This window comes from Ursus arctos, chromosome X (assembly GCF_023065955.2).
Source record: "Ursus arctos isolate Adak ecotype North America chromosome X, UrsArc2.0, whole genome shotgun sequence".
Taxonomy (NCBI): domain Eukaryota; kingdom Metazoa; phylum Chordata; class Mammalia; order Carnivora; family Ursidae; genus Ursus; species Ursus arctos.
Window position 1 is genome coordinate 56495096 of NC_079873.1, and position 26932 is coordinate 56522027.

A 26932-nucleotide genomic window follows, 5' to 3' on the forward strand; every position below is an offset into this window, starting at 1 on the left:
TGCTCTCTCTCTCTCTCAAATACATAAATAAATCTTAAAAAAAAAGAAGACACACAAATGGTCAAAAGGTAGAAGAAAAGGTGCTCAACATTACTAATCATCTGGAAAATGCAAATCAAAACCACAATGAGATATCATCTCATAACTATTACAGTTGCTATCCTCAAACAGACAAGGGATAACAAATGCTAGTGAAGATGTGGAGAAAAGGGAAGTTGTACACTGCTGGTGGGAATGTAAAATGGTAGGGTTACCGTGGAAAACAGTATGGAAGTTTCTCAAGAAATTAAAAAATTAGAACTACCATATGATCCAGCAATCCCATGTCATTATTTGAAAGAGATATCTCTACTCCCATGTTCACTGCAGCAATATTCACAATAGCCAACGTATGGAAACAACCTAAGTGTCCATTTACTGATGAGTGGAAAAAGAAAATATGGTATATGTACACAATGGAATATTATTTGGCCATAAAAAAGAGGGGGCATCCTGCCATTTGTGATAAGGTATGCTAGGTGAAATAAGCCAGAGAAAGACAAATATTTCATGTTATCACTTACATGTGGAATCTGAAAAAAAAAACCAGTTAAAGTCTAGAAACAGAGATTAGAATAGTGGTTGGGAGGGGCTGGAGGGTAGGGGAAATCGGGAGAGGTTGGTAAAAGGGTACAAACTTTCAGTTAAAAAATGAAAAAGGTCTGAGGATCTAATGTATGACATGGTGACTATAGCTGACTATAGCTATACTAGGTTGTATAACTGAATTTTGAAGTTTGAGTTTGAGAATAATTAGCATTAATTCTTCTTCAAATGTTTGGTAGAATTTACCCGTAAAACGATTTAGTCCTGGGCTTACTTACTGGGAGACTTCTGATTAATGATTCAATCTCCTTACTCATTCATCTGTTCACATTTTCTATGTTCATGATTCAGTCTAGGTAGGTTGTATGTTTCTAGAAATTTATGCATTTCTTCTAAATTATCCAATTTGTTGTCACATAATTGTTCACTATAGTTTCTTATAATCCTTTGTATTTCTGTGGTATCAGTTGTAATGTCTCTCCTTTCATTTCTAATTCTATTTGTTTGAGTCCACTATCTTTTTTTTCCCCACTTTTTCTTGGTTAGTCTAGCTAAACATTTGTTGGGTGCTGGATAGTTCGGTATTCTGATAAATATTCTTCACCTCTACTCTGGGAAGCAATTAGGCTTATTTGGATCAATTTCATCCTTTCAGGTCATACTTTTGATATTTTTGGTAGGTCTGGAACAATGTTCGGTGCAGAACTAATTATTCCCCACTACTTAGACAAGATCCGTCTGAGTTTTCTACCCAACGCCCCATGAATTAGAGGTTTTTCTGTCTGGCTAGTATGAACAGGCTCTATTCCCAGATCTTTGTGAGTGCCAGGTGCCTGTTCCCACTAATATTTTTAGATGGTTATTCCCCCCTGGCTCCAGGTACTTTCATCCCATATTGTCCTAATTAGTATTTGGCTAAACAAGGGAGGAGGACTCTCTGACTGCCGGAGGTCTCTTTCTGAGCTGTGTGCTCTCCTCCCTGATACTCTGTCTTATGAACTCTAGCTGCTTTGGTCTCCCTAGACTCTTTGCTCCATCTCCTTAAGTTAGGAAGACTACTAGGATCCAATTCAGTTCCTCTTCTTGTGCTACAGCCTGGAAACTCGAGGGAGCAAGCTGCACAAGTGAAGTACTCACCTTGTTTATTTCCTACCACCCAAACATTACTCTCCATTGCCTGATATCCAGTGTCTCAAAAACCACTTTTTCATTTATTTTGTCTTGTTTTTTTCTTTTTTTTGGAGGGAGGTCATCAGTGGGGCAAGCAATTATTCAGGCAAGCACATAAATATGATCTCTACTACATTTTGGTTAGAAGTAGAAATCCATCACAACTTTTTTTAATGGTACATCCCATTTTTTAAATTAAGTTTTTATTTTAATTCCAGTATAGTTAGCATACAGTGTTCTATTAGTTTCAGGTGTACAATGCAGTGCTTCAACAATTCCATACATCACCCCGTGCTCATCAAGAGAACTGCACTCCTAAATCCCAATCACCTATTTCACCCATTCCCCCTATACACCTACCTTTTGGTAATCATCAGTTTGTTCTCTATAGTTAAGAATTTGTTTCTTGGTTTGTCTTTCTTTTTTTTTTCCTTTGCTCATTTGTTTTGTTTCTTAAATTCCACATATGAGTGAAACTATATGGTATTTGTCTTTCTCTGATTTCACTTAGCATAATACTCTCTAGCTCCATGCATGTCATTGCAAATGGCAAGATTTCATTCATTTTTATGTCTAATAATCTATTCCATTATGTATAATATTCTAATATTCCATTTTATGTCTAATATTCCATGTATATATATACCACATCTTCTTTATCCATTCATCTATCAATGGACACTTGGGCTACTTCCATAACTGGGCTGTTGTAAATAATGCTGCTATAAACATAAAGGCACGTGTATCCCTTTGAGTTAGTGCTTTCGTATTTTTGGAGGAGATACCTAGTAGCGTGATTACTGGATCATAGGACAATTCTATTGTTAACTTTTTTGAGGAATTTCTATACTGTTTCCTGGAGTAGCTGCACTTGTTTGCATTCCCACCAACAGTGAAAGAGGATTCCTTTTTCTCCGCATCCTCACCAACACCTGTTGTTTCTTGTCTTTTTGATTTTAGCCATTCTGACAGGTGTGAGGTGGTATCTCATTGTAGTTTTGATTTGCATTTCCCTGGTGATGAGTGATGCTGAGCCTCTTTTCATGTGTCTGTTGGCCATCTGGATGTCTTTGAAGAAATGTCTGTTCATGTCTTCTGCTCATTTTTTAATTGGATTATTTTGGGGGCAGGTGTTGTTGAGTTGTATCAGTTCTTCATATATTTTGGATACTAACCCTTTATCGGATCTATCATTTGCAAATATCTTCTCCCATTCAATTGGATGCCTTTTAGCTTTGTTGATTACTTCCTTTGCTGTGCAGAATTTTTTTTATTTTGATGCAGTCCCAATAGTTTATTTTTGCTTTTGTTTCCCTTGCCTCAAGAGACATGTCTAGAAAAGTGTTGCCACAGCCGATGTCTGAGAAATTATTGCCTGTGCTCTCGACTATTTTTTACTTTCTTCTTTTCTTTCTTTTTTTTTTTTTTTTAGATAAGCTCTACACCCAACATGGGGCTTGAACTCGTGATCCTGAGATCAAGAGTCACATGCTCTAACAAATGAGCTAGCCAGGTGCCCTTATTCTTTACTCTCTCTTAAAAAAAAAAAACAAAAAACAAAAAACAAACAAACAAAAAAAACTTATCTGAAGTTTCAATTTTTTTTCCACAGTAAACCTGGACTGTTTTGTAAAGAAAAAAAATTACCACTTTTTGGCATTTTTAAATTGCACAACTTTTTTTTAAGCGCAGTTTTAGGTTCACAGCAAAACTGAGGGGAATGTACAGAGACTGGCTATATACTTCCTGCCACACACAGGTCTCAAACTTTATCAACATCCTCTACCAAATGTACCAAAGTGGTACATTTATTACAATTGATGAACTTACATGGACACATTATAATCACCCAAAGTCCATAGTTTACATTAGAGTTCACTCTTGGTATAGTATATTCTACGGGCTTACACAAATGTATGATGACAAGTATCCATCATCACATATCGAAATACAAAGTATTTTCACTGCCCTACAAATCCTCTGTGCTCCGAATCATAGTGTTTTAAAGGGAATGAAGCTCTGACTTTCTTCTTTGTCATGTTAAAATAAATTGCTTTCCTATATCTTAATATCAGACATGTCATTTCCCTACAACTGTGAGCTTCCAATGGGGATGAACCAAGCTTAGTAGTTTTAAATGAATTCTTATTCAATGCCCATTAACATTCTACATTATGAATACTTAATACATAGATAGTACCTAAACAGAGAGATTATTAAAATATTTGATGCTCTATGATTTTTATAGTGACCACACTTATTTGTTAGGGTAGAGAAAGAATATAAAGAATGAAAATAGATTCTTCCCAAACCTCAAAACTTCTGGCAGCTTTTTTCCACAAAATGTTGTGTAAACAGCTCACTAATTCTGTTGTCAATTGTCTTCCTGTTTGCTGACCTGAAAATAAAAACCGAAGCTCTAAAAACAAAAATCAAGATCTATTACATTAAATAAGAGCACTAACTATATTCAGAACCTATAATCTTTACGTAATGGCTATAAACACAATCACATTCGGACAGGTTTTCATCATCAATTTTAAGTTTACTAGCAAAACTGATTATATAATACAATCAGAGTTTGCTAGAATCACAGTAATTCGCCTATCAATTTCTGGTAGTTTTCCAGCTTAGTCTCTTTTTAACGTATTTTCCACATTCCAAATTTGATCATCATCTGGTGCTTTAATGTTATTTTGAATGAACAGACAGCAATGCTAAAAATCGTTAATAAGAAGTGTTTATATTATTATGTACTAACAAGATCAGATCAAGTTCACAAGAAAGGCCAATTATACCTTAAAGCCTTTGTAAAATACTTTAAGGCCATGTTTACACATAAACTTTATTACTTTAAATTGTAACTCATGTCTGATTGTTTCTGGTCTAGACATTTACAGGGTTCAAACACATTAGCACACATTAAGGTAAAGTTTAAACTGTAATAGAATTCTATACCCCCTTCTCTTCTTGGCACTACTGATTTCCACAGAAGTCTTGATAAGAACACTATGAGTCTCTGACCTTCCAGACCAGTCAGCAGACATAATTTGTTCCATAGCTTAGATAAAGTTACTCACATGAGAGTAAAATGCTATTTAATGTACCTACTTAAAATATTACATGACTTTGAGAGTAAAGTTTATAATTCAATATCACAATAAAACTGGTTAACTATAATACTAGGAAAACTAGTCATTCTGGATAAACACATTTTCTAGTTAGATGACAGTTAACATTCATTAAAAATAAAACATTTTTTATTTTGAAAAGTCTAAATTATTTCATTAAAGTTCTTAATTTTTCTAAAAATTATGTTTTATAAATTAGGTTTTTCTTTTTTTTATTTATTTGATTGAGAGAGAGCAGTAGAGCATGAGCAGGGGGAGGGGCAGAGGGAGAGGGACAGAGAGAGAGAAGCAGACTCCCCAGTGAACATGGAACCTGACGTGGGGGCTTGATCTCACCCTGAGACCTTGATTTGAGCCAAAATCAACAGTCAGACACTTAACCAACTAAGCCACCCAGGCACCCCTAAATTATGTTTTTCTAAATGTCCTTTCTATTTTTCTGAAGCACAATTTAATCTTTGCTGGCCCATTCAAGGTCAATAACACTAACAACTATTGTATTTTGTTGTACTATTATATCACAGTGATGACTTTGAGAACTATTATATAGCACAGATTGTTATATTTTTAAAAATATTTGAAACTGTTTTATAAAATTTGTAGAGTTTTCTCCTCCCTTGTGGTCAGATTATCTATGTATTTCCCTGTAAACCCTTTTTCTCTCTTTGTAATATGCTACCACTAAAATGTTAAGGGGTGGAAAAACCAGATATCAAACTTATCAAAATTGGGTCTACAAATAACTGGATTCTTAGTCAGGGTCTATAGGGAGCATATTATCAATAAAATATGGCTCATACAATCTAGAGTTAAAAGGCTCTTAGAGATTATCTACTCAAAAGATTTCCTTTTAAAAAAATCAATGACTGTTTTTATAAAAACATGATATATATTTGTAAAAATTCAAGAATTATGGTAGAATATAAAGAAAGCAGGGGCCCTGAGTGGCTCAGTCAGTTGAACATCTGACTCTTGATTTTGCCTCAGGTCAAAGTCTCGAGGTCATGAGATCGAGCCCCATATCACGCTCATGCTCAGCATGGAGTCTACTTGTCTCTCTCCCTCTGTTCCTCCTCTCTCTCTCTCTCTTCCTCTGTCTCTCTCTCTCGAAAAATAAATACATAAAATCTTTTTAAAAAATGAAAGAATTCAACAAGTCACCTAAAATGCCATCACTCAGAATAAATCCCAGTATTAACATTTAGTGACTACCACTCCTGTTATATCTCTGTATATGTGTAGAATTGCAAGGATGTATTGGGGTGAGAATTTTCCAAGAAAGGGATCATACTATCTGTGTTCTTCAGGGTATAGAGTTCTACAGAGGTAGGGGGTTAGGGGAATGCTGAAATTTGGTTCTACATCTCTGCTTTAACAGAGAAACTCTAGTCTATTCTATTTGGGACTGGGTTCACATAAGATTGCATGACAAAAAGGATGCTGGGGTTAAAAAGGAAGTTAAAAACTAGCAATATATTACACAACCTCTGTTTTATAGTTAGAAAAAAACAAGATCCAGGGATGTTATTAACTTGCCAGAAGGCACACAGCTTATTTGAGATCACACCGAAACCATGAACTTAGGCCTCTAACCTCACAATTTTTCACTACACTAGAGATTTAAGCTCGGAGGTTTGTCTGTTTTTGCTGATGTTTTGCTATTTTTGCTGTTTCTCATTCTAACTTGTGGAATCGGGATCAGTGAGGTGTTACCGCTAATGGTTATTAGGGAGGAAAAAAGGAAGTGAGGAAAAGGAATCCACTGACCTAAGAATTTTGCCACTATTCTGATATCTAAGAATTATACGCATATTAACACCTTTCTAAAACGTGCAGAACAGATGCCTGGGTGGTTCAGTCAGTTAAGTATCTGCCTTCGGCTCAGGTCATGATCCCAGGGTCCTGGGATCGAGTCCCACATTGGGTTCCTTGCTCAGCGGGGAGCCAGCTTCCCCCTCTGCCTGCTGCTCCCCCTGCTAGTGTGCTCTCTCTCCCTCTCTCTCTGACAAATAAATAAAATCTTAAAAAAATAAAAGTAAAAAAAGATAAAACCTGCAGAAATCCTACTGACCTAAAATTATTTCTTCAATCTTCTCCTTGGCAAGCAGTTCTTCCTTTCTTTGTAAAAGCATGTCAATGTGGAGCAGTAGAGCTTTTCCAATATTTTCTGATGACTTAAAACGTTCACAGATAATCTTCATGAAATAAAACCCAACAGCCTCTCTGTTCAATGAGACACAATTTTAAATGGCATGAATAGAATAACTGGTTTTTGATCAATGGGACTAAAGTTTATTTGAGAATGCTCAAAACATGCAAGATAAAACTGTATCTGAGCTTAGGTAATATCATCAAATCTCTAAATAAGACTATTTGTTAACAATAAACTATTTAATTCAATTTCTGTTTAATTTATTAAGCCACAAACATTTTCTTATCATGAACACCTATAATCAGATAATCATCTCTCTCCTAATATCTAATTTATGTTTTTGCCTCTAGAACTGATGCCAATTTATAAAAATTAGAACATGAGATCCAGTAAAGACACAGGAACTGACATTAGAAATTTACTAGTCCCTTGTGATGAGAACGTTTAGGATCTACTCTCTTAGTAACTTTCAAATATACCATACAGTAGAGTTAACTACAGTCATGTTGTATATTACATCCCCAATATTTATTTATCTTTGAACTGGAGGTCTGTACCTCTTGACCACCTTAAGCCATTATGATAGACACCTTAAACTTATACAGTGCTGAATGTCAATTATATCTCAACAAAACTGAAAGAGAAAAAAGAAATTTACCAGTTCCCTCTGCCAACAACTCCTTTTAAAAATTTTATTTATGCTTGATTACACAAATAGTACACCAGTATATTCTGATTATTTAAAAATGCAAATAGTTCATGGATTGGAAGACTTAATATTGTTAAGATGCCAATACTACCAAAGCAATCTATAGATTAAATGTAAACCCTATGAAAATCCCAATGACATTTTTTTGCAGAAATGGAAAATTCTTCCTTAAAATTCATATGGAATCACAAGGGACTCTAAACAAAGATGAAAAACTAGCAATTCCTGGTTTCAAAATTTACTGCTAAGGTAATCAAAACAGTGTGGTACTTGCATAAAGACAGATAGATACACCAATGGAATAAAATAGAGTTCGGAAATAAAATGTCACATATATAATCAAATATTTTCAACAAGGGTGTCAAGACCATTCAGTGGGGGTAAGAACAGTCTATTCAACAAATGGTGTGGGGACAAATGGATATCCATATGCAAAAGAATGAAATTGGACGTTTATATTATGCCATATACAAAAATGAACTGAAAATGGATCAAACTGACCTAAACAGAAGAACTAAAGTTTAAAGCTTTTAGAAGAAAACATAGAGGAGGGATGCCTGGGTGGCTCAGTCAGTTAAGCGTCTGCCTTCAACTGAGGTCATGATCCCAGGGTCCTGGGATTGAGTCCCGCATTGGGATCCTTGCTCAGTGGGGAGCCTGCTTCTCCCTCTGCCTGCTTCTCTCCCTCCCTCTGCCTGTTTGTGCTCTCTCTCCCTCTCTCTGACAAATCTTATTTCTTAAATAAAGATTTTATTTATTCATTTGTCAGAGAGAGGGAGAGAGAGCACAAGCAGGCAGAAGGGAGAGGGAGAAGCAGGATCCCCGCTGAGCAGGGAGCCCAATGTGGGGACTCAATCCCAGGACCCTGGGATCCTGACCTGAGCCGAAGGCAGACACTTAACCAACTGAGCCACCAGGCGCCCCTGAATAAATAAAATCTTAAAAACAAAAAAAAAAGAAACATAGGGGAAAATCTTCATAACATTGGATTTGGTAATAATTTCTTGGATATGACACCAAAATCAGAGGTAACAGAAACAAAAATAGCTAAACTGGACTACATTAAAATTAAAACCTTTTGTGTATTAAAGGATACAACAGTGAAATAGTCTATTTATGGAATAATATGGAGAAAATATTTGCAAATCATATCTGATACACGGTTAATATCCAGAATTATAAAGAGATCCTAAAACTCAACAACAAAAAGCAAACAACCTGATTCAAAAACTGGCAAAAACTTGAATAGATATTTCTCCAAAAAAAGATATATAAATGGTAATAATCACATGAAAAGATAATCAACATCACAAATCATTAGGGAAATGCAAATCAAAACCACAATGAGATACCACCTTACACCCATCAGGACGGCTACTATCAAAACAAACAAAAGTGTTGGCAAGGATGTGAAAAAATTTGAAACCTTGTGTACTATTGATGGGAAATGTAAAATGATACAGACATTATGGAAAGCAATATAGCAATTTCTTTAAAAAATTAAAAACAGGATTTCCATATGATCCAGTAATTCTGTTTCTGGGTATAAACCCCAAATAACTGAAAGCGGGGTCTCAAAGAAGTATTTGTACACCCATGTTCATAGCATTATTCACAATAGCCAAAAGGTGGAAGTAGCCCAAGTCTCCATCAGTGGAGGAATGAATAAATGAAATGTAGTATATACATACAATGGAATATTATCCACCTTTTAAAAGGGAGGGAATTCTGATACAAGCTACAAAATGGTTGAACTCTGAGAACATTATGCTAAGTGATATACACCAGTCAGAAAAAGACAAATACTGTACAATTTCACTAATATGGGGTACCTATACCAGTCATTCATAGAGACAGAAAGTAGATTAGTGTATGCAAAGGACTGGAGGACCGGGGGGACTCAGGAGTTATTGTTCAGTGGGCACAGAGATTCAGTTTTGCAAAATGAAAAGAGGGCTCTGGAAATTGGTTGCAAAACAATGCAAATGTACTTAACACTAGTGAACCAGACACTTAAAAAGTTAAGATGATGAATTTTATGTTATGTGTATTTTCTCAGAATTTAAAAAAAAATTTAACAAGAGGCGCCTGGGTGGCTCAGTTGTTAAGCATCTGCTTTCGGCTCAGGGCATGATCCTGGCGTTATGGGATCGAGCCCCACATCAGGCTCCTCCGCTGGGAGCCTGCTTCTTCCTCTCCCACTCCCCCTGCTTGTGTTCCCTCTCTCGCTGGCTGTCTCTATCTCTGTTGAATAAATAAAAATCTTTAAAAAAAAAAAAGAAATAAAACAAACAAGCATAGGGAAAAAAGGGAGAGAGAGGCAAACCAAGAAACAGACTCTTAACTATAGAGAACAAATTGATGGTTACCAGAGAGCAGGTGGGCGGGATGGTTGAAATAGGTGATGGGGATGAAGGAGTGTACTCGGAGCACCAGGTCTTGTATGGAAGTGTTGAAACACTAAATTGTACACCTGAAACTAATATTAAACTGGATGTTAACTAACTGGAATTTAAATAAAAGCTTAAAAAAAAAGAAAGGCCTGCTTGCAAAGTTGACCCTTGGCTGACATCTGGTCACTTGGCTGGTAAACAGTTCCCCTACACTGATACAAAACATTCCATTAATAATAAGGGTGGCTCACTGTGTCTAGACTGCACAAACAAAATGGTATCTGGAATCTTGGTATGTGCTAGGGAGGGGTACCTACGTGAGAATCCCCATTTTTAAAGTCTTAGGGACTTAGTCTCTAATGAGCTCCCTGATAAAGAACAGTTCACACATGTTGTCATACTCATTGCTAGAGGAATTAAGCATGTCCTTTGCAACTCTAATGGGAAGGAACTCTTAGAAGCTTGTTCCTGGTGTCCTTCCTTCAGACTTTGGTCCTAGTGCCTATTTAAAAAAAAAGGTTTTCTTTATTTATTTGATAGAGAGAGTACACAAGCAGGGTAGTGGGAGAGGGAAAAGCAGGCTCCCTGTTGTGCAGGGAGCCCGAGGTGGGGCTCAATCCCAGGACCCTGGGATCATGACCTGAGCAGAAGGCAAATGCCCAACCAACTGAGCCACCCAGATGCCCCGACTTTTCTTCTTTTCTAATGTAAGCCTTTAATGATAAAAAAAAAACTTCCAGGGCGTCTGGGTGGCTCAGTCATTAAGCGTCTGCCTTCGGCTCAGGGCGTGATCCTGGGGTTCTGGGATCGAGCCCCACATCAGGCTCCTCCAATGGGAGCCTGCTTCCTCCTCTCCCACTCCCCCTCTTTGTGTTCCCTCTCTTGCTGGCTGTCTCTCCCTCTCTGTCAAATAAATAAATAAAATCTTTAAAAAAAAAAAACAACTTCCTCTCAGTGCTGCTATATCTGCATCCCACAAATTTTGATATTTGTTTTCAGTTTAACTCAATCACCTTTCTGGTATTGATTTCTATTTGATCTGTGTTACCAGAAAAAACACTATGTTTTTATTTCTTTCAAGTTTCTTAAGGTTTTTTTTTTTTTTGGCCCAGAATATGGTCTATTTTAACATATATTCTGTGGACACTTGGAAAGATTGTGTATTCTGCTGCTGTTTGATGAAATCTACTGTAAATGTCAGATCCCGAGAGTTGATAATATGTACCTTAGCTGCTTTTTTTCTATTTCTATGAATTTCTGAAAGAGAATGTTGAAGTTTCCAACTCTAATTGTGGACTTGCTTATTTCTTCTTTTAGTTCTATTATGTTTTGCTTCTTGTGCTTTGTAGCTGTGTGTGTGTGTCCATGTGTGTGTACAGGTTTGCATCTTCTTTTTTATTAGTAATAATCATGGCTAAGATTTCTTACAATGAAAGGCTACAAAGTAAATCAATAAAAGTAAAGATAAAAGGCACTAGGACCAGGGGTGCCTGGGTGGCTCAGTCAGTTAAGTGTCTGCCTTCGGCTCAGGTCATGATCCCAGGGTCCTGCGATCAAGCCCCATGTCAGGCTCCCTGCTCAGCACGGAGTATGCTTGAGATTCTCTCCCTCTCCCTCCCCCTCTGACTCTCCTCCTGCTCGTGTATGCGGGCTCTCTCTCTCTCCAAAATAAATAAAATCTTTATAAAAGAGCAGAAATCAATAAAATTTTAAAAAACAATAGAAAAAATCAATAAAAAATCTGAAGCTGGTTCTTCAAAATCTATGTAACAAAAAGACATATAGATGGTCAACAGATACATGAAAAGATGATCAACATCACTTATCATCATGGAAATGCAAATCAAAACCACAATGAGGTATCAGCCTACACCTGTCGAATGGCTCAAATTAGAAGATAACAAGTGTTAGTGAGTAAGTGGAGAAAAAGAAACCATGGTGCACTGTTGGTGGGAATGTAAACTGGTGTAACTGTTGTGGAAAACAGTATGGAGGATCCTCAAAAAACTAAAAATAGAAATACCATATGATCCAATAATTTCACTACTGGATATTTATCCAAAGGAAAAACAACATTAATTCAAAAAGATATATGCACCCTTGCAGTGTTTACTGCAGCATATTTCACAACAGCCAAGATATAGAAGCATCCTAAGTGTCCATCCAATATATGAATGAAGAAGATATGGTATATGTAGCTACAATGGAATATTAAGCAGCCATAAAAAAGGAATGAGATCTTGCCATTTGTGACAACATAGATGGTCCTAGAGGGTATTATACCAAGTGAAATAATTCAGACAAAGACAAATACCACATGATTCCACTTACATGTAGAATCTAAAAACAGAAAAAAAGTAAATAAACAAATAAAAAGCAGAGTAAGACCTCTAAATACAGATAACTGTTGGCTGCCAAGGGGAAAGGGGTGGGTAAATGGGCAAAATGGGTGAAGGGGTGTAGGAGATACAGGCTTCCAGTTATGGAATGAAGTCCTAGGAATAAAAGGAATAGCATCAATATAGTCAATGATATTGTGATAGTGTTTTATGGTGACAGATCGTAGCTACATTTGTGGTGAACAAAGCATAATGGTATAAAGATACTGAATCACTATGCTGTACACCTGAAACTAATGTAACAGTGTGTGGTCAACTATACTCAAATTAAAAAATGAAAAATATATATTTATAAATTGACAACCATCTGACTGAGAAATAAAAAGAGACCAGACTCAAATTACCAATATCAGGAATGAAACGGGATATCATTACAAAGCTTGCATACATCAAAAGGACAAGAGAACACTATGAGCAATTCCACGCATCTAAATTTAACAAGTCTGATGAAATGGACCAATACCTGCAAAAGCACAAAACTAACACAATTCACCAGTATAAAATATATAATTTTAATAACCCTACAACTATTAAGGAAATTAAATTTGTAACTTAAAAACTCATGAAAAAAATTTAAAAATTTAAATTCCTGAAAAAAAAGTTCCAGGCCAAAATAGTTTCACTGAATAATTCTACCAAATACTTAAAGAAGAATTAACACCGATTCTATATAATATCTTCCAGGCAAAGAAGAAGAGTAAACACCTGCCAATTCATTTTATCAAGATAAAATTCTCAACCAGATCCTTGCTAATAGAATCCAACAGTACATTAAAAGGATTATCCATCATGACCAAGTGGGATTCATCCCTGGGATGCAAGGGTGGTTCAACATTCGCAAATCTATCAGTGTCATAGATTTTATCAACAAGAAAAAAGCCAAAAATCATATGATTCTCTCAATAGATGCAGAAAAAGCATTTGACAAAATACAGCATCCTTTCCTGATTATAACCTTTCAGAGTGTAGGGATAGAGGGTACATTCCTCAATTTCATAAAAACCATCTATGAAAAGCCTACAGTGAATATCATTCTCAATGGGGACAAGCCGGAAGCCTTTCCCTTAAGATCAGGAACACGACAAGGATGCCCACTCTCGCCACTGTTATTCAACATAGTACTAGAAGTCCTGCAACAGCAATCAGACAACAAAAAGGGATAAAAGGTATCCAAATCGGCAAAGAAGAAGTCAAACTGTCTCTCTTCGCAGATGACATGATACTCTATATGGAAAACCCAAAAGAATCCGCTCCCAAACTATTAGAAGTTATAGAGCAATTCAGTAATGTGGCGGGATACAATCAATGCTCAGAAATCAGTTGCATTTCTATACATGAAAAATGAGACTGAAGAAAGAGAAATTAAGGAATCCATCCCATTTACAATAGCACCAAAAATCATACGTTACCTTGGAATTAACCAGAGATGTAAAGGACCTATATTCTAGAAACTATAAATCACTCTTGAAAGACAATGAAGAAGACACAAAAAGATGGAAAAACATTCCATGCTCATGGATCGGAAGAATTAACACAGTTAAAACGTCCATGCTACCCAGAGCAATCTACACTTTCAATGCTATCCCGATCAAAATACCAATGACATTTTTCAAAGAACTGGAACAAACAGCCCTTAAATTTGTGTGAACCAGAAAAGGCCCCAAATCGCCAAGGAATTGTTGAAAAGGAAAAACAAAGCTGGGGGCATCACAATGCCAGATTTCGAGCTATACTACAAAGCTGTGATCACAAAGACAGCATGGTACTGGCACAAAGACAGACACATAGACCAATGGAACAGAACAGAGAACCCAGAAATGGACCCTCGGCTCTTTGGGCAACTAATCTTTGATAAAGCAGGAAAAAACATCCAGTGGAAAAAAGACAGTCTCTTCAATAAATGGTGCTGGGAAAATTGGACAGCTACATGCAAAAGAATGAAACTTGACCACTCTCTCACACCATACACAAAGATAAACTCCAAATGGATGAAAGACCTTGATGTGAGACAGGAATCCATCAAAATCCTAAAGGAGAGTATAGGTAGCAACCTCTACGACATCGGCTACAGCAACCTTTTTCATGACACATCTCCAAAGGCAAGAGAAACAAAAGAAAAAATGAACTTGTGGGACTTCATCAAGATCAAAAGCTTCTGCACAGCCAAGGAAACAGTCAAAAAAACTACGAGGCAGCCCACGGAATGGGAGAATATATTTGCAAATGATACTACAGATAAAAGACTGGTATCCAAGATCTACAAAGAACTTCTCAAACTCAATACATGTGAAACAAATAAACAAATCATAAAATGGGCAGAAGATATGAACAGACACTTTTCTAATGAAGACATACAAATGGCTAACAGACACATGAAAAAATGTTCAAAATCATTAGTCATCAGGGAAATTCAAATCAAAACCACACTAAGATACCACCTTACGCCAGTTAGAATGGCAAAAATTGACAAGGCAAGAAACAACATTTGCTGGAGAGGATGTGGAGAAAGGGGATCCCTCCTACATTGTTGGTGGGAAATGCAAGTTGGTACAGCCACTCTGGAAAACAGTGTGGAGGTCCCTTAAAAAGTTAAAAATTGAGGAGCGTCTGGGTAGCGCAGTCGTTGGGCGTCTGCCTTCAGCTCAGGGCGTGATCCCAGTGTTCTGGGATCGAGCCCCGCATCAGGCTCCTCCGCTGGGAGCCTGCTTCTTCCTCTCCCACTCCCCCTGCTTGTGTTCCCTCTCTCGCTGGCTATCTCTCTGTCAAATAAATAAATAAAATCTTTACAAAAAAAAAAGTTAAAAATTGAGCTACCCTATGACCCAGCCATTGCACTACTGGGTATTTACCCCAAAGATACAGACGTAGTGAAGAGAAGGGCCATGTGCACCCCAATGTTCATAGCAGCTTTGTCCACAATAGCTAAATCGTGGAAGGAGCCGAGATGCCCTTCAACAGATGACTGGATTAAGAAGCTGTGATCCATATATACAATGGAATATTACTCAGCTATCAAAAAGAACGATTTCTCAACATTTGCTGCAACGTGGACGGCACTGGAGGAGATAATGCTAAGTGAAATAAGTCAAGCAGAGAAAGACAATTATCATATGGTTTCTCTAATCTATGGAACATAAGAACTAGGAAGATCGGTAGGAGAGGAAAGGGTTAAAGAAAGGGGGGGTAATCAGAAGGGGGAATGAAGCCTGAGAGACTATGGACTCTGAGAAACAAACTGAAGGCTTCAGAGGGGAGGGGGAATGGGATAGGCTGGTAATGGGTGGTGGGGAGGGCACGTATTGCATGGTGCACTGGGTGTTATACGCAACTAATGAATCAACGAACTTTACATCAAAAACCAGGGATGTACTGTATGGTGACTAACATAATATAATAAAAAAAATATTTTAAAAAAAGACACTATTGCCCTGACAACAAAGTCAGACAAAAACCAGAAACTATAGACCAATTTCCCTCATAAATACAGATGCAAAGATCCTTAACAAATATTAACAAACAGAAAAAAGCAATACATTCACACAATCAAGTGATGTTTATTTCAGGAATTTAAAGCTGATTCATATTTGAAAAACAATCACTGCAATTCACCATAACAACACACTAAAGAAGAAAGAGCACATGATCATATTAACTAATGCATAAACAGGATTTCACAAAACTCAACACAAATTCATGATTGTAAAAAACTATCATCTCAAAAAGGTAAGAATAAGGGCCACTTCCTCTGCTTGATAAAGAACATCTATAATTAATCTGTAGCTATCCTTGTACTTAAAAATCTACCCAACAACAGCAAAATATATCTTATTCTCAAGTGCACATTGAACATTTACCAAAATAGATTATATTTTGGGCTATAATAGAAGTCTCAGTATATTCAAAAAAACTCAAATTATACAAAGTACATTCTCTGGCCACATGGAATTAAATTAGAAATCAATAACAGGAGGAGAGTGGGGTTGGGGGATGGGGTAGCTGGCAGATGGACATTAAAGAAGACATGTGATGTAATGAGCGCTGGATATTATATAAGACTGATGAATCACTGACCTCTACCTCTGAAAACAATACAGTATATGTTAATTGAATTTAAATTAAGAAAAATTTAAAAAAAGAAATCAATCACAGAAAGATCTTTAGGAAAATGCTCAGATAGTTGGAAACTAAATAACATACTTCTTTTTTTTTAAATATTTTTTTATTATATTATGTTAGTCCCCATACACTACATCCTTGGTTTCCGATGTAAAGTTCAATGATTCATTAGTTGCGTATAACACCCAGTGCACCATGCAATACATGCCCTCCTTACTACCCATCACCAGCCTATCCCATTACCCCAACCCCCTCCCCTCCGAAGCCCTCAGTTTGTTTCTCAGAGTCCATAGTCTCTCATGCTTCATTCCCCCCTCTGATTACCCCCTCTTTCTTTATCCATACTTCTAAATGGCCCATCTACTAAATTAGAAAATCAAAAGGGAAATTTGAATGTATTTTGAACTGATTTAAGATGAAAACACAAAATTTAAAATTTGCAGGATGCTGCTAAAAAGTGATACCTCATGGAAAATTAATAGTAGTAAGTTCTTACTAAAAAGAAAAGAAAGGAAAAGAAAAGAAAAGAAAAGAAAAGGAAGGTCTCAAATCAGTCATACCGTCTTCTATCTTAAAGAATTCTTTTTTAAAGATTTATTTATTTATTTATTTATTTATTTATTTATTTGGCAGAGACAGCATGAGCAGGGGGGAGGAGCAAGGGGAGTGGGAGAAACAGGCTCCCCTCTGAGCAGGGAGCCTGATGCGGGACTCGATCCCAGGACCCTGGGATCATGATCAGAGTCAAAGGCAGACACTTAACCACCTGAGCCACCCAGGCGCCCCCCTTTCATTACTTCCATTACTAACTCTCCTTATGTTGGTATAAGAAGGTTTCCTGAAAGGGGAAATATTCTCTTCTTTCTAAGAACTTTATTTATAACAGAACTAAACTGGAAATAACTAAAATGTCCATCAACGAATGGATAAACAAATTGCGGTATATCCACACAACAGATTACTACTCAGCAATAGACAGGAATGAACTATTTTTTTAAATGATTTTATTTATTTATTTGAAAGAGAGACAGAGAAAGCACAAGCAGGGGGAGGGGCAGAGGGAGAGAGAGAAGCAGACTCCCCATTGAATGCGGAGCCCGATGTGGGGGCCCGATCTCAGGACCCCAAGATCATGACCTGAGCCAAAGTCAGATGCTTAACTGACTGAGCCACCCAGGTGCCCTGAAAGAAATGAGCTGTTGATAGACATAACAACATGGATGGCTCTCAGGTAATTATGGTGAGTTAAAGAAGGCACACTAAAAGGAATAAATAATCTGACTCCATTTATATAAAATTCTGAAAAATACAAAATCATCTATAGTGACATAAGTGATCAATGAATGATCAATGGTTGCCTGGTAAAGAGGAGGTGCTGGGTGGGGGGAGGCATTATAAAAGGTCACAAGGAATCATTTGGGGGTGTTAACTATGTTCATTATCCTGATTGTGATGATGAATTCATAACTGTGCACATATGCATGTATATGTATAGCAATACCTGTATATGTATATACACATTTGTGAACATATATACTCATCATATGTATATGAACATATTATGTGTATATACAAGTATGTGTCTATACATGAATATATGGCACCTATCATTTACATATATGTCAAAACTTATTGAATTGTCCACTTCTTTTAAATATATGTACTGAATTATATGTCAAATACACCTCAATAAAGCTGTTTTTTAAAAATAAGAAAATAAAGGAAATTAGGCATTACTTTGCATAATTGCTAGAGGCGGATGGGAAGGCCAGTTAGAACTGTCATTATGAACGCACTGTCACCTTGCACAGAGAACTGGAGATTGATCTAAAAACACGGTTACATTTCTGAGGAATGTACTAAGTATTCATTTACAGGTAATATCAAAATCTCTGCTTCTTGGAGTTAGTTTCATAAAAAACAAAGGATAAGTTAGCCAAATATAATGAATTCTGAGAATTTGTTATGTATTAGAAATATAGGGTATATAACTGATAATCCTTAAAGGACTAAGAATGACAAATTGTTATAATGCTAGTAGGCATACAGACATCACTGATCTTCTGGTTTGATAATAACAATCATTTTCCATTTATGGTATAAATAATCTACACATAGAAAGTAACCTTGTCACTGAACCCTAATTTTAGGCTACACCTGAAGAACCCGGCTTTGGCTACAACTATTTGCTTTGCAGTTGAAAAAACCCACTTAGCAATCTGGTTGACCTGGCATTACAGAGTCCCCCAACCTGTAGCTTTGCCATACGTAACCTTTAAAGTTATGGGTCTGGTAAAGTATTGTGTGTGTGTGCGTTATGGGGTCATTCTATTTATGGTTGTTAGACTTTAGTTCACAAACTAGCAGCTTAATGAGAATCCCGCAATCATAGGATTTAGAGCTAGAAGGAACCTTAAAGTTTATTTATTCAAACCTCCCCTACCCCTCATTTACAGAAGCACTGGAGGCTTTGGTTTTCTATTGTTGCTGTAACACATTATCACAAATTTAGCAGCTTAAAACACCCATTTATTAGGGCACCTGGTTGGCTCAGTCATCAAGCACCCGACTCTTGGTTTTGGCTCAGGTCATGATCTCAGGGTCTTGGGATCCATACTCAGCATGGAGTCTGCTTGAGATTCTCTTTCTCTACCTCTACCCTTCCCCCCACTCGTGCTCTCTCTCTCTAAAGTAATAAATAAAAAAAACACCCATTTATTATTTCACAATTCCGTAGGTCAGAAATCTAGGCAGGCTCACCTGGGAATTGTGCTTAGGGTCTCAAAGGCCAAGTCAAGGTACTGGCTTGGTCTGAGCTCTTATCTGGTGGCTGTAGAGGAGGATTTCCTTCTTCTAGGCTTACTCAGGTATTGGCAAAAATCAGTTCTGTAAGGTTGTGGGAACTGAGGTCTCATTTCCTTACTGGCCTTCAACTGGGATTTGTTCTCAGCTCGTAGAGGCTGCCTGAATTTCCTTTGAACAGTGTGTTTTGAATGTATCTGACTTCACTTTCTGCATACCTCTTCTGCTTTCAAGGGCATGTGTGATTATACTGGGCACACCCAGATAATCAAGGATAATATCCTTATTTTGTACTCAACTGATCAATAGCTTTAATTACATATGCATAATCCCTTTTGACGTGTAAGGTAACATATTAACAATCCCAGGAATTAGGGTATGGATGGACCTTAGGGGCCATTATTCTGCTTTTCACAGGCCCTGAAAAGCTAAATGACTTGTCTGAGGTCATTCAGTTAGTAGCAAGGACTCATTCCAATACACCACACGTTGCCTCTTGCTGACATATACTCACTGCTCATGCTAAATAGCATTTTAGTAATCATCACTTCAATGCCTGTAAATGGCTCAGAGTTAGTAAAATCGTCCTGTAATTTACTCTTAGGCACAGCTCACAACTGCACAATAAATGAGCAAGTGATGCTCATAAAACTGCTTAAGAAGCTAAATGTAGCACCTCAATCATGTCCAGTACTACTAGCCTCATATAAAACAGTGAACACGAATTCTATTCTGTAGACACATGGCTCAACTTGAAATGATAAAAGATTAGTTCCAACACTTCTTCAAAAGTAATAATAGCCAAATTCTATTGAATGCTCACTATGTCCCAGGCATATTACACGAAATAATTTATTTAATCCTCAGACATACAGGTATGTTCCTTCTATACACAATTTGTTGAGGGTTTTGTATCATGAAAGGATATAAATTTGTCAAATACTTTTTCTGCATCTCTTGGGAGAATGATTTTTTTTGTGCAGTTGAGATACAATATTATATTAGTTTCAAGACTATACTTCCAGGGGTCATTTCTATAGTTTGTTACAATATTACATTAGTTTCGGATGTAAGATACAGTGATTCAACAGTTATATACATTACAAAGTGATCACCATGCTGAATCTAGCTACCATCTGTCACTATACTACGTACATACTACATATTATTTACTATATTTCCTGTGCTAGACATTGTATCCCTGCGTCTCATTTATTTTATAACCAGAAGTCTGTGTACTTTAATCTCCTTCACCTATTTTGCCCATCCCTCACATATAATCATGATTTTTATCTTTCATTCTGGTAGTGTACTAAATCCATCACATTTATTGCTTTGCATATGTTGAACCATCCTTGCATCCCAGGGATAAATCCCACTTGGTCATGCTGTTTAACCATTTTAATGTGTTGTTGAATTCGGTTTGCTAACATTTTGTTGCAAATCTTTGCAACTATATTCATCAAGAGTACTGGTCCATACAAATGCTATATGATTTCACTGATACGTGGAATCTAGGAAACAAAACAGATGAACATATGGAAGGGGAAAAAAAGAAAAGCAAACCATAAGAAACTCTTAACAACAGAGAACAAATTAAAGGTTGACAGAGGGAGGTGGGTGGGGGATGGTCTAGATGGGTGATGGGTATTAAGGAGGGTATTTGTTATGAAGAGCACTGGATGTTAAATGTAAGTGATGAATCACTAAATTCTACTCCTGAAACATTATATTATATGTTAACTAACTAGAATTTAAATAAAAATTTGGTGATAAAAAGAGTATTGGTCTATAGTTTTCTTATAGTGCCCTCATCTGGCTTTGTTATCAGGGTAACATTGGCCTCACAAAATGAGTTTGGAAATATTCCCTCCTCTTCAGTTTTTTGGAAGAGTTTGAGAAGGACTGGCATTAATTCTTTGAATGTTTGGTAAAACTCACCAGTCAAGCCACTGATCCCTGGCATTTCTGTGTTGGGAGGTTTTTGATTACTGATCCAACCGCCCTACTCATTACTGTTCTGTCCAGATTTTCTATTTCTTCCTGATTCAGTCCTGGTAGGTTGTCTGTTGCTAAGATTTGATCCATTTCTTCTAGTTTATCCAATTTGTTGGCATATAATTGTTCATAATATTCTCTTATACTCCTTTATATTTGTGTGGTGTCAGATGTAATGTCTCCTTTCATTTCTGATTTTATTTGAGTCTTCTTAGTCTAGTTAAAGTTGTATCAATTTTGTTAATCTTTTCAAATAACCTACCTCTTCATTTCATTGATCTTTTCTATTTTTTTCTGGTCTCTATTTCATTTATTTCCTCTCTGATCTTCCTCACTTCCTTTCTTCTGCCAACTTTGAGCTTAGTTTGCTTTTCTTTTTCTAGTTCCTTGAAGTATAAAGTTAGGTTGTTTATTTGAGATCTATGTCTTTAATATGTGCATTTATTGATATAAACTTCCCTCTCAGAACTGCTTTTGCAGCATCCCACAGGTTTGGGGGTGTTGTTTCCATTTTCATTTGTTTTGAGATATTTTTTATTTCCCTTTTGATTTCTGCTTTGGCCCATTGGTTGTTTCAGAGTGTGTTGTTAATTAAACACTGCTGTTGAAAATTTGTAGATTTTCCTGCTTGCCTCTTCTTGCTGACTTCTAGTTTCATACCATTGTGGATGGAAAAGATACTTGGTATGATTTCAATCTTTTCATATTTGCTAAAACTTATTTTGTGATATTATCTATCCTGGATAATATTCCATGTGCACTTGAGAAGAATGTGTATTCTGCTGCTATTGGATGGAATGTTCTTCTATAAACATCTATTGGGTCCATTTAGTCTAACATATGGTTCAAGTCCAAAGTTTCCTTGTAGATTTTCTGTCTGACTTGCTGAAAGTAGGGTACTGAAGTCTGCAACTATTATTTTTCATGTTCTTTCATTTTCATCACTTCCCTTCATTTCCTATACTAGCATCTCTGAGAGTAAGATTCCTTATTCATATAGTTTATGGCAAGAACTTTTTTGGATAGTTCATGGCTTTACTGTGGAAATGTTAAAAAAAAAAGATAGGTTCTGAAGATAGTGTGGGGCTGGCAAATTAGTTACTGACGTGGTTGAAAAAAGGCAAAAACAGCAAAAGGCAGTACAATAACTCAAAACAATATAATTTTAATGCCAAATATGTAGGCAAGAATAGTTTTATCTTTATAAATCATCTACTTACAGGGCCCTCTTTGGAGGTACCAAAATATTCTGATTGTATTTATTTCATAATTATGAGCTATTCTTCCCCATTAGGCAGTGTTCTTCTTGAGACCAAGGACTGTACATATTTAATTTCTGTATCTTTAATGCCCAGTGACAAAATAACTGATACACTGTAGGAACTCAGGTGGGAAAGAATGCATCCCCGCTACTATCAACCTAATTCAGGTTCTTATCACTTCATATGTGAGCTACCTACAATGATTCTTATTTGATTTTCCTACTTCTAACCTCACCCCTCTCAACTTCTTGCATATGTTTCCATTAGTATATCACTACCCTCTTTGAAAATCTTCAGTGGGTCCTTATTTGCCTATATCATGAAGTCCTTTAACTTGATTTTCAACAATTTTCACAAATGACCCCAATTTACCTAACTTTATATCTCATTATAGCTTTTATATAAAATGTATTCTACAGCCTCTCTGATCCATTAATCATCATATTCTGAACAGATTATGTTGTCTTCCTACCTATTTGCTACAAATGTCCTTACTTCTCCTTTCCACTTTACTAAATTCTCTCCCATCTTCAAAGCCCAGTTGAAGTTTCGCCTTCAAAGAACCCTTTCTGATGTTCCCAATCCATTAATGATCTAGGCTTCTTCTGAATTCCTATACTAAGTTGTCAGTTATACTCATTTTCTATGTGCTATCTTATATTGTTATCTTTATACATACACTCTTTCCAATAAGACTTGTAAGTTTCTTAAAAGAAATTCCTGTGCCTTCCATATGCTGCTCTTTACATACAAGATACTAAATTGGACTAAACTACTGTCTCTAAACCTGCCTTGTGCTCACACTTTTGCTCACTCTAATCTTCCTGCCAGGAATTCCTATTCATTCACCTATGTTGAGCTACATTTTCTAAGTCCCTATCTCCTCCATTTAGCATTCTCTGATCAATAGAGCCCACAGTGACCTTTTGCTCCCTCCTCTAAATTCTATAGGATATCATGCATTTCCCATATCCTGCATTTTATTGTCAGTTGACTGATCATAAATATGCTTAACTTGCTGTAGCAGACTGTAAATTCATTAGAGGAATGTCTGTTTCTTTTTTTTGTTTTTTTATCTCCAACCAGACCCCAGACAACATGTTGCACCAGGCACATTTTTTTGTTGATAAAATGAACTTAAATGTATCCAATGTGCTAAGGAAAACTGAACTCTTGTCTCCAAGAAGCAATCAACCTTGAAAAATCCCTTTAATTCCTCTTCCCATCTCAAACACCCTAAAACTGCCCCCCCACCCACCGGGGGGGGGGGGGGGGACACGTAAACCATCTATCCAACCAAATACAGTGCAGATGCAAGAACTAAGTATATATTCTGTACCAACTTCCTTTCCTACCGACTGGAACTATTTTTTCTAATAAACTCATTAACAATTTTTATTAAAACAAAAAATTCTGATGGATGCCCTACAAAGTATGTTGTATGGATAACTGATCTGAAATGGGAAAGGAGATGAAAGAACTATGGTGATAATTCTTACCAACAGTCAGCTTTGAGAGTGGCTGTTAGATGAGAATATCCATGTAAGCATGATTAAATTAAATCCCAGGAGCCAGTGGATGTTTGCTTTTACTTCTTAGTGTCTGGTGATAACCTTTTAGATCTATCCCAGGAAGGAATTAATGTTGAAGGTATTAGGTCTTCAATATTATATCTGTCTCTTTCCCTGGATTTTCAGGACATTATCTCATTCATCTCAGTTAGCATGCCATTTCTGCAACCCACTCAAGTACTTGTTATTTTATTATCAGAAGAATAAATTTCATTTAAACATATGATATAAAAAACATGCTGCATTCCTGAGGCGCCTGGGTGGCTCAGTGGGTTAAGCATCCGCCTGCAGCTCAGGTCATGATCCGGGTCCTTGGATCGAGCCCTGAGTCAGGCTTCCTGCTCAGTGCGGAGTCTGCTTCTCCCTCTATCTCTCCCTCTGCCCCTTCCTCTGCTCATGTGTCCCCCACTCAAATAAATAAATAAAAAATATGCTGCATTCCTAAATAGGACTATATTATATCTTAGAGCTAAAAACTTTCTGAAGGTAAGTCATTTTTATTTTTTAATGTTAAGTCTATGGAAAAATACCATTTACTGCATCAGAGTTTCTCTAAACAGAACTTTTCTGGAATTCAATTCATTTAATGTGTAGAATTGAGAGAGCTCTAAAACATTTTACTGTAATATTCAACAGTAAGTTTAAAAACTATTAATAAAATAACATCAGGTCTTATATAACAGGAAGGTTGGGAACAAAGTGGTTAACCTGCAAGGCTTTCTATTCCTTTTTTTTTTTTAACTTGATGGACCTAAACAAACCACTTTCCTTATATCTAATTCTGATTTCCAAAAATTCTGATCTTGACTTCAGAAACCTGATTTTGCTTTTCTCTATTCTTGAGTTTAGTTTGGCAATGTCAATCTGATCTCCTACAATCTTGTTCATATTTTTATCTGTTGCATTGACTTTTCTAGATCACTTTATCTCAAGGTTTCTGACTCTATCTTGTTGTCTTGTTCCAATTCAAAATCTCTTAGTTTGATTATTTGATTCGGTATTCTTGTCACTGGTATGAACAGTAACTGAGTAATCCTACCTAAGCAGTACAAAAGGAAGGGTCTGAGCCACTTTATCAATAACACGGTATCTTCAGTGTAAGATTAGATATGATCTTTTTTCTTTTAAAATTTTTATTATAGTCATGGTATGTTTATAGAATAAAAAATAAAATAGGTAAAAATTTTGAAAAGAAAGCAAGCTTAAGTTGAGCAGAGGTGAGAAGACAGTAACTTAGTTGTTGTAAAAGAGTTCAGGACCCCTAGATTTATAAAGGAGACTTTTAAGTTACAGAAGTCTTTAATAAATTACATACAGAAAACTGAAGGGGTGATGAAAATTGAAGAAGGAAAACTTTGATTTTTTTTTTTCTTTTTAACAAAGAGAGCAACAGACTCCCAAACGCAGCTACTCTATGTGTGGTCCACAGACAAATAGCATCAGCATCACATGGAAAGCTTATTAGAAATGCAGATCTCAAGCCTCACTCCAGACCTACTGAATGAGAATCTCCATCTTAACATGATCTTGAGCTAATCATATACACATTAAAGTCTGAGAAGCATTAACATAAAACAGCAAGAATTTGTTCAGAAAAAGGCATGCCAAATTAATCTTATTTTATCTTTTGACAAGTTTACTTAAATGATAAAGTCAGAGAGTAAACAGACCTAATCTAACAATCTCAGGAAAAATGACTCATAATAACAGAATATCAAACCATCTAACTGCTTTTCTACAATTTAAAGCATATGGTCTTCCCTTATTATAGCACTACATATTACCAGGATCTCGTAAGTGTGTAACCTAAAATTGTCTTCACTCTGACTTCCAATGAAGCTTGACTGTAAAAGGTGAAATTAAAAAAAAAATCACTTGAGAGACATGGTATTTCCATCCATTTATCAATGTATTCAAAATTTTATCCTTGCATCAAGGTGCATCATCAGAAGCCTAGGTCTGTACTACATTAGCTTATAGTACATAGCAGAAGTGCAGTCACTTTCTGACAGTTAATGTTCTGCACACTTAGCTTTTATTACTAAAACAAACTTCTCTATATAAAATATATTTATGCCTTTGCTATAAAACTATTATCATTGTCCATTATATAATGCAACTTCCTATATTGTCTACAGATGCCAAGTATGTAACATAAATGAGTTAAACAGACTATAAGAAAAAGCAACTGCCAGATATATAATGAAACTTTCTTATTAACTGAACAATGGTAAAAGCATTGTTAACATAGTACAAACAGGTAAGAAAATAGAAGCTATACTTTAAATTTGAATTTTAAAAATAAAAAACACTTAATTTATCAAATTTTCCTTTTGAAATTGATTTCTCTGTTGGTTGGGAAATACAAACCTGAAACTCTTCTATACCAATATGTCAATAACCACATGGGCTGACAGGGAAAAAGCAGACACCTACATGAAAATTTGGGTACTGTTATCAAGAGATGTCAGTTGGAAAGTGGAATGAATGAACAGCATCTGACCAAAAGCAATTAATGTCCACTACATCTGATATGCCTAAATTGTCCAATTAGAATTCAATACCACATTACACTACAGTTCAATTTGTAGTTCTTCTTTCACATTAGTAGTATTAATTGAGAAAGGCAAAATAAATAGTTTCT

The 26932-nt window shown here is 36.2% G+C and overlaps 1 protein-coding gene and 1 pseudogene across 1 annotated transcript in view; one reads left to right on the forward strand and one right to left on the reverse strand.

Annotated features, from left to right (window-relative positions):
* Nucleotides 1–26932, reverse strand: part of TEX11 (testis expressed 11) — a 285798-nt gene that overhangs the window by 122791 nt on the left and 136075 nt on the right. Inside the window, exons 14-15 of the mRNA XM_048213658.2 lie at nucleotides 6958–7109; nucleotides 4068–4153 (exon numbers count right to left, since the gene is read on the reverse strand). Coding sequence (XP_048069615.1) covers nucleotides 4068–4153; nucleotides 6958–7109 — 238 coding nt within the window. The remainder of the gene's footprint in view (nucleotides 1–4067; nucleotides 4154–6957; nucleotides 7110–26932) is intronic.
* Nucleotides 20467–20549, forward strand: LOC113245659 (small nucleolar RNA U3; annotated as a pseudogene).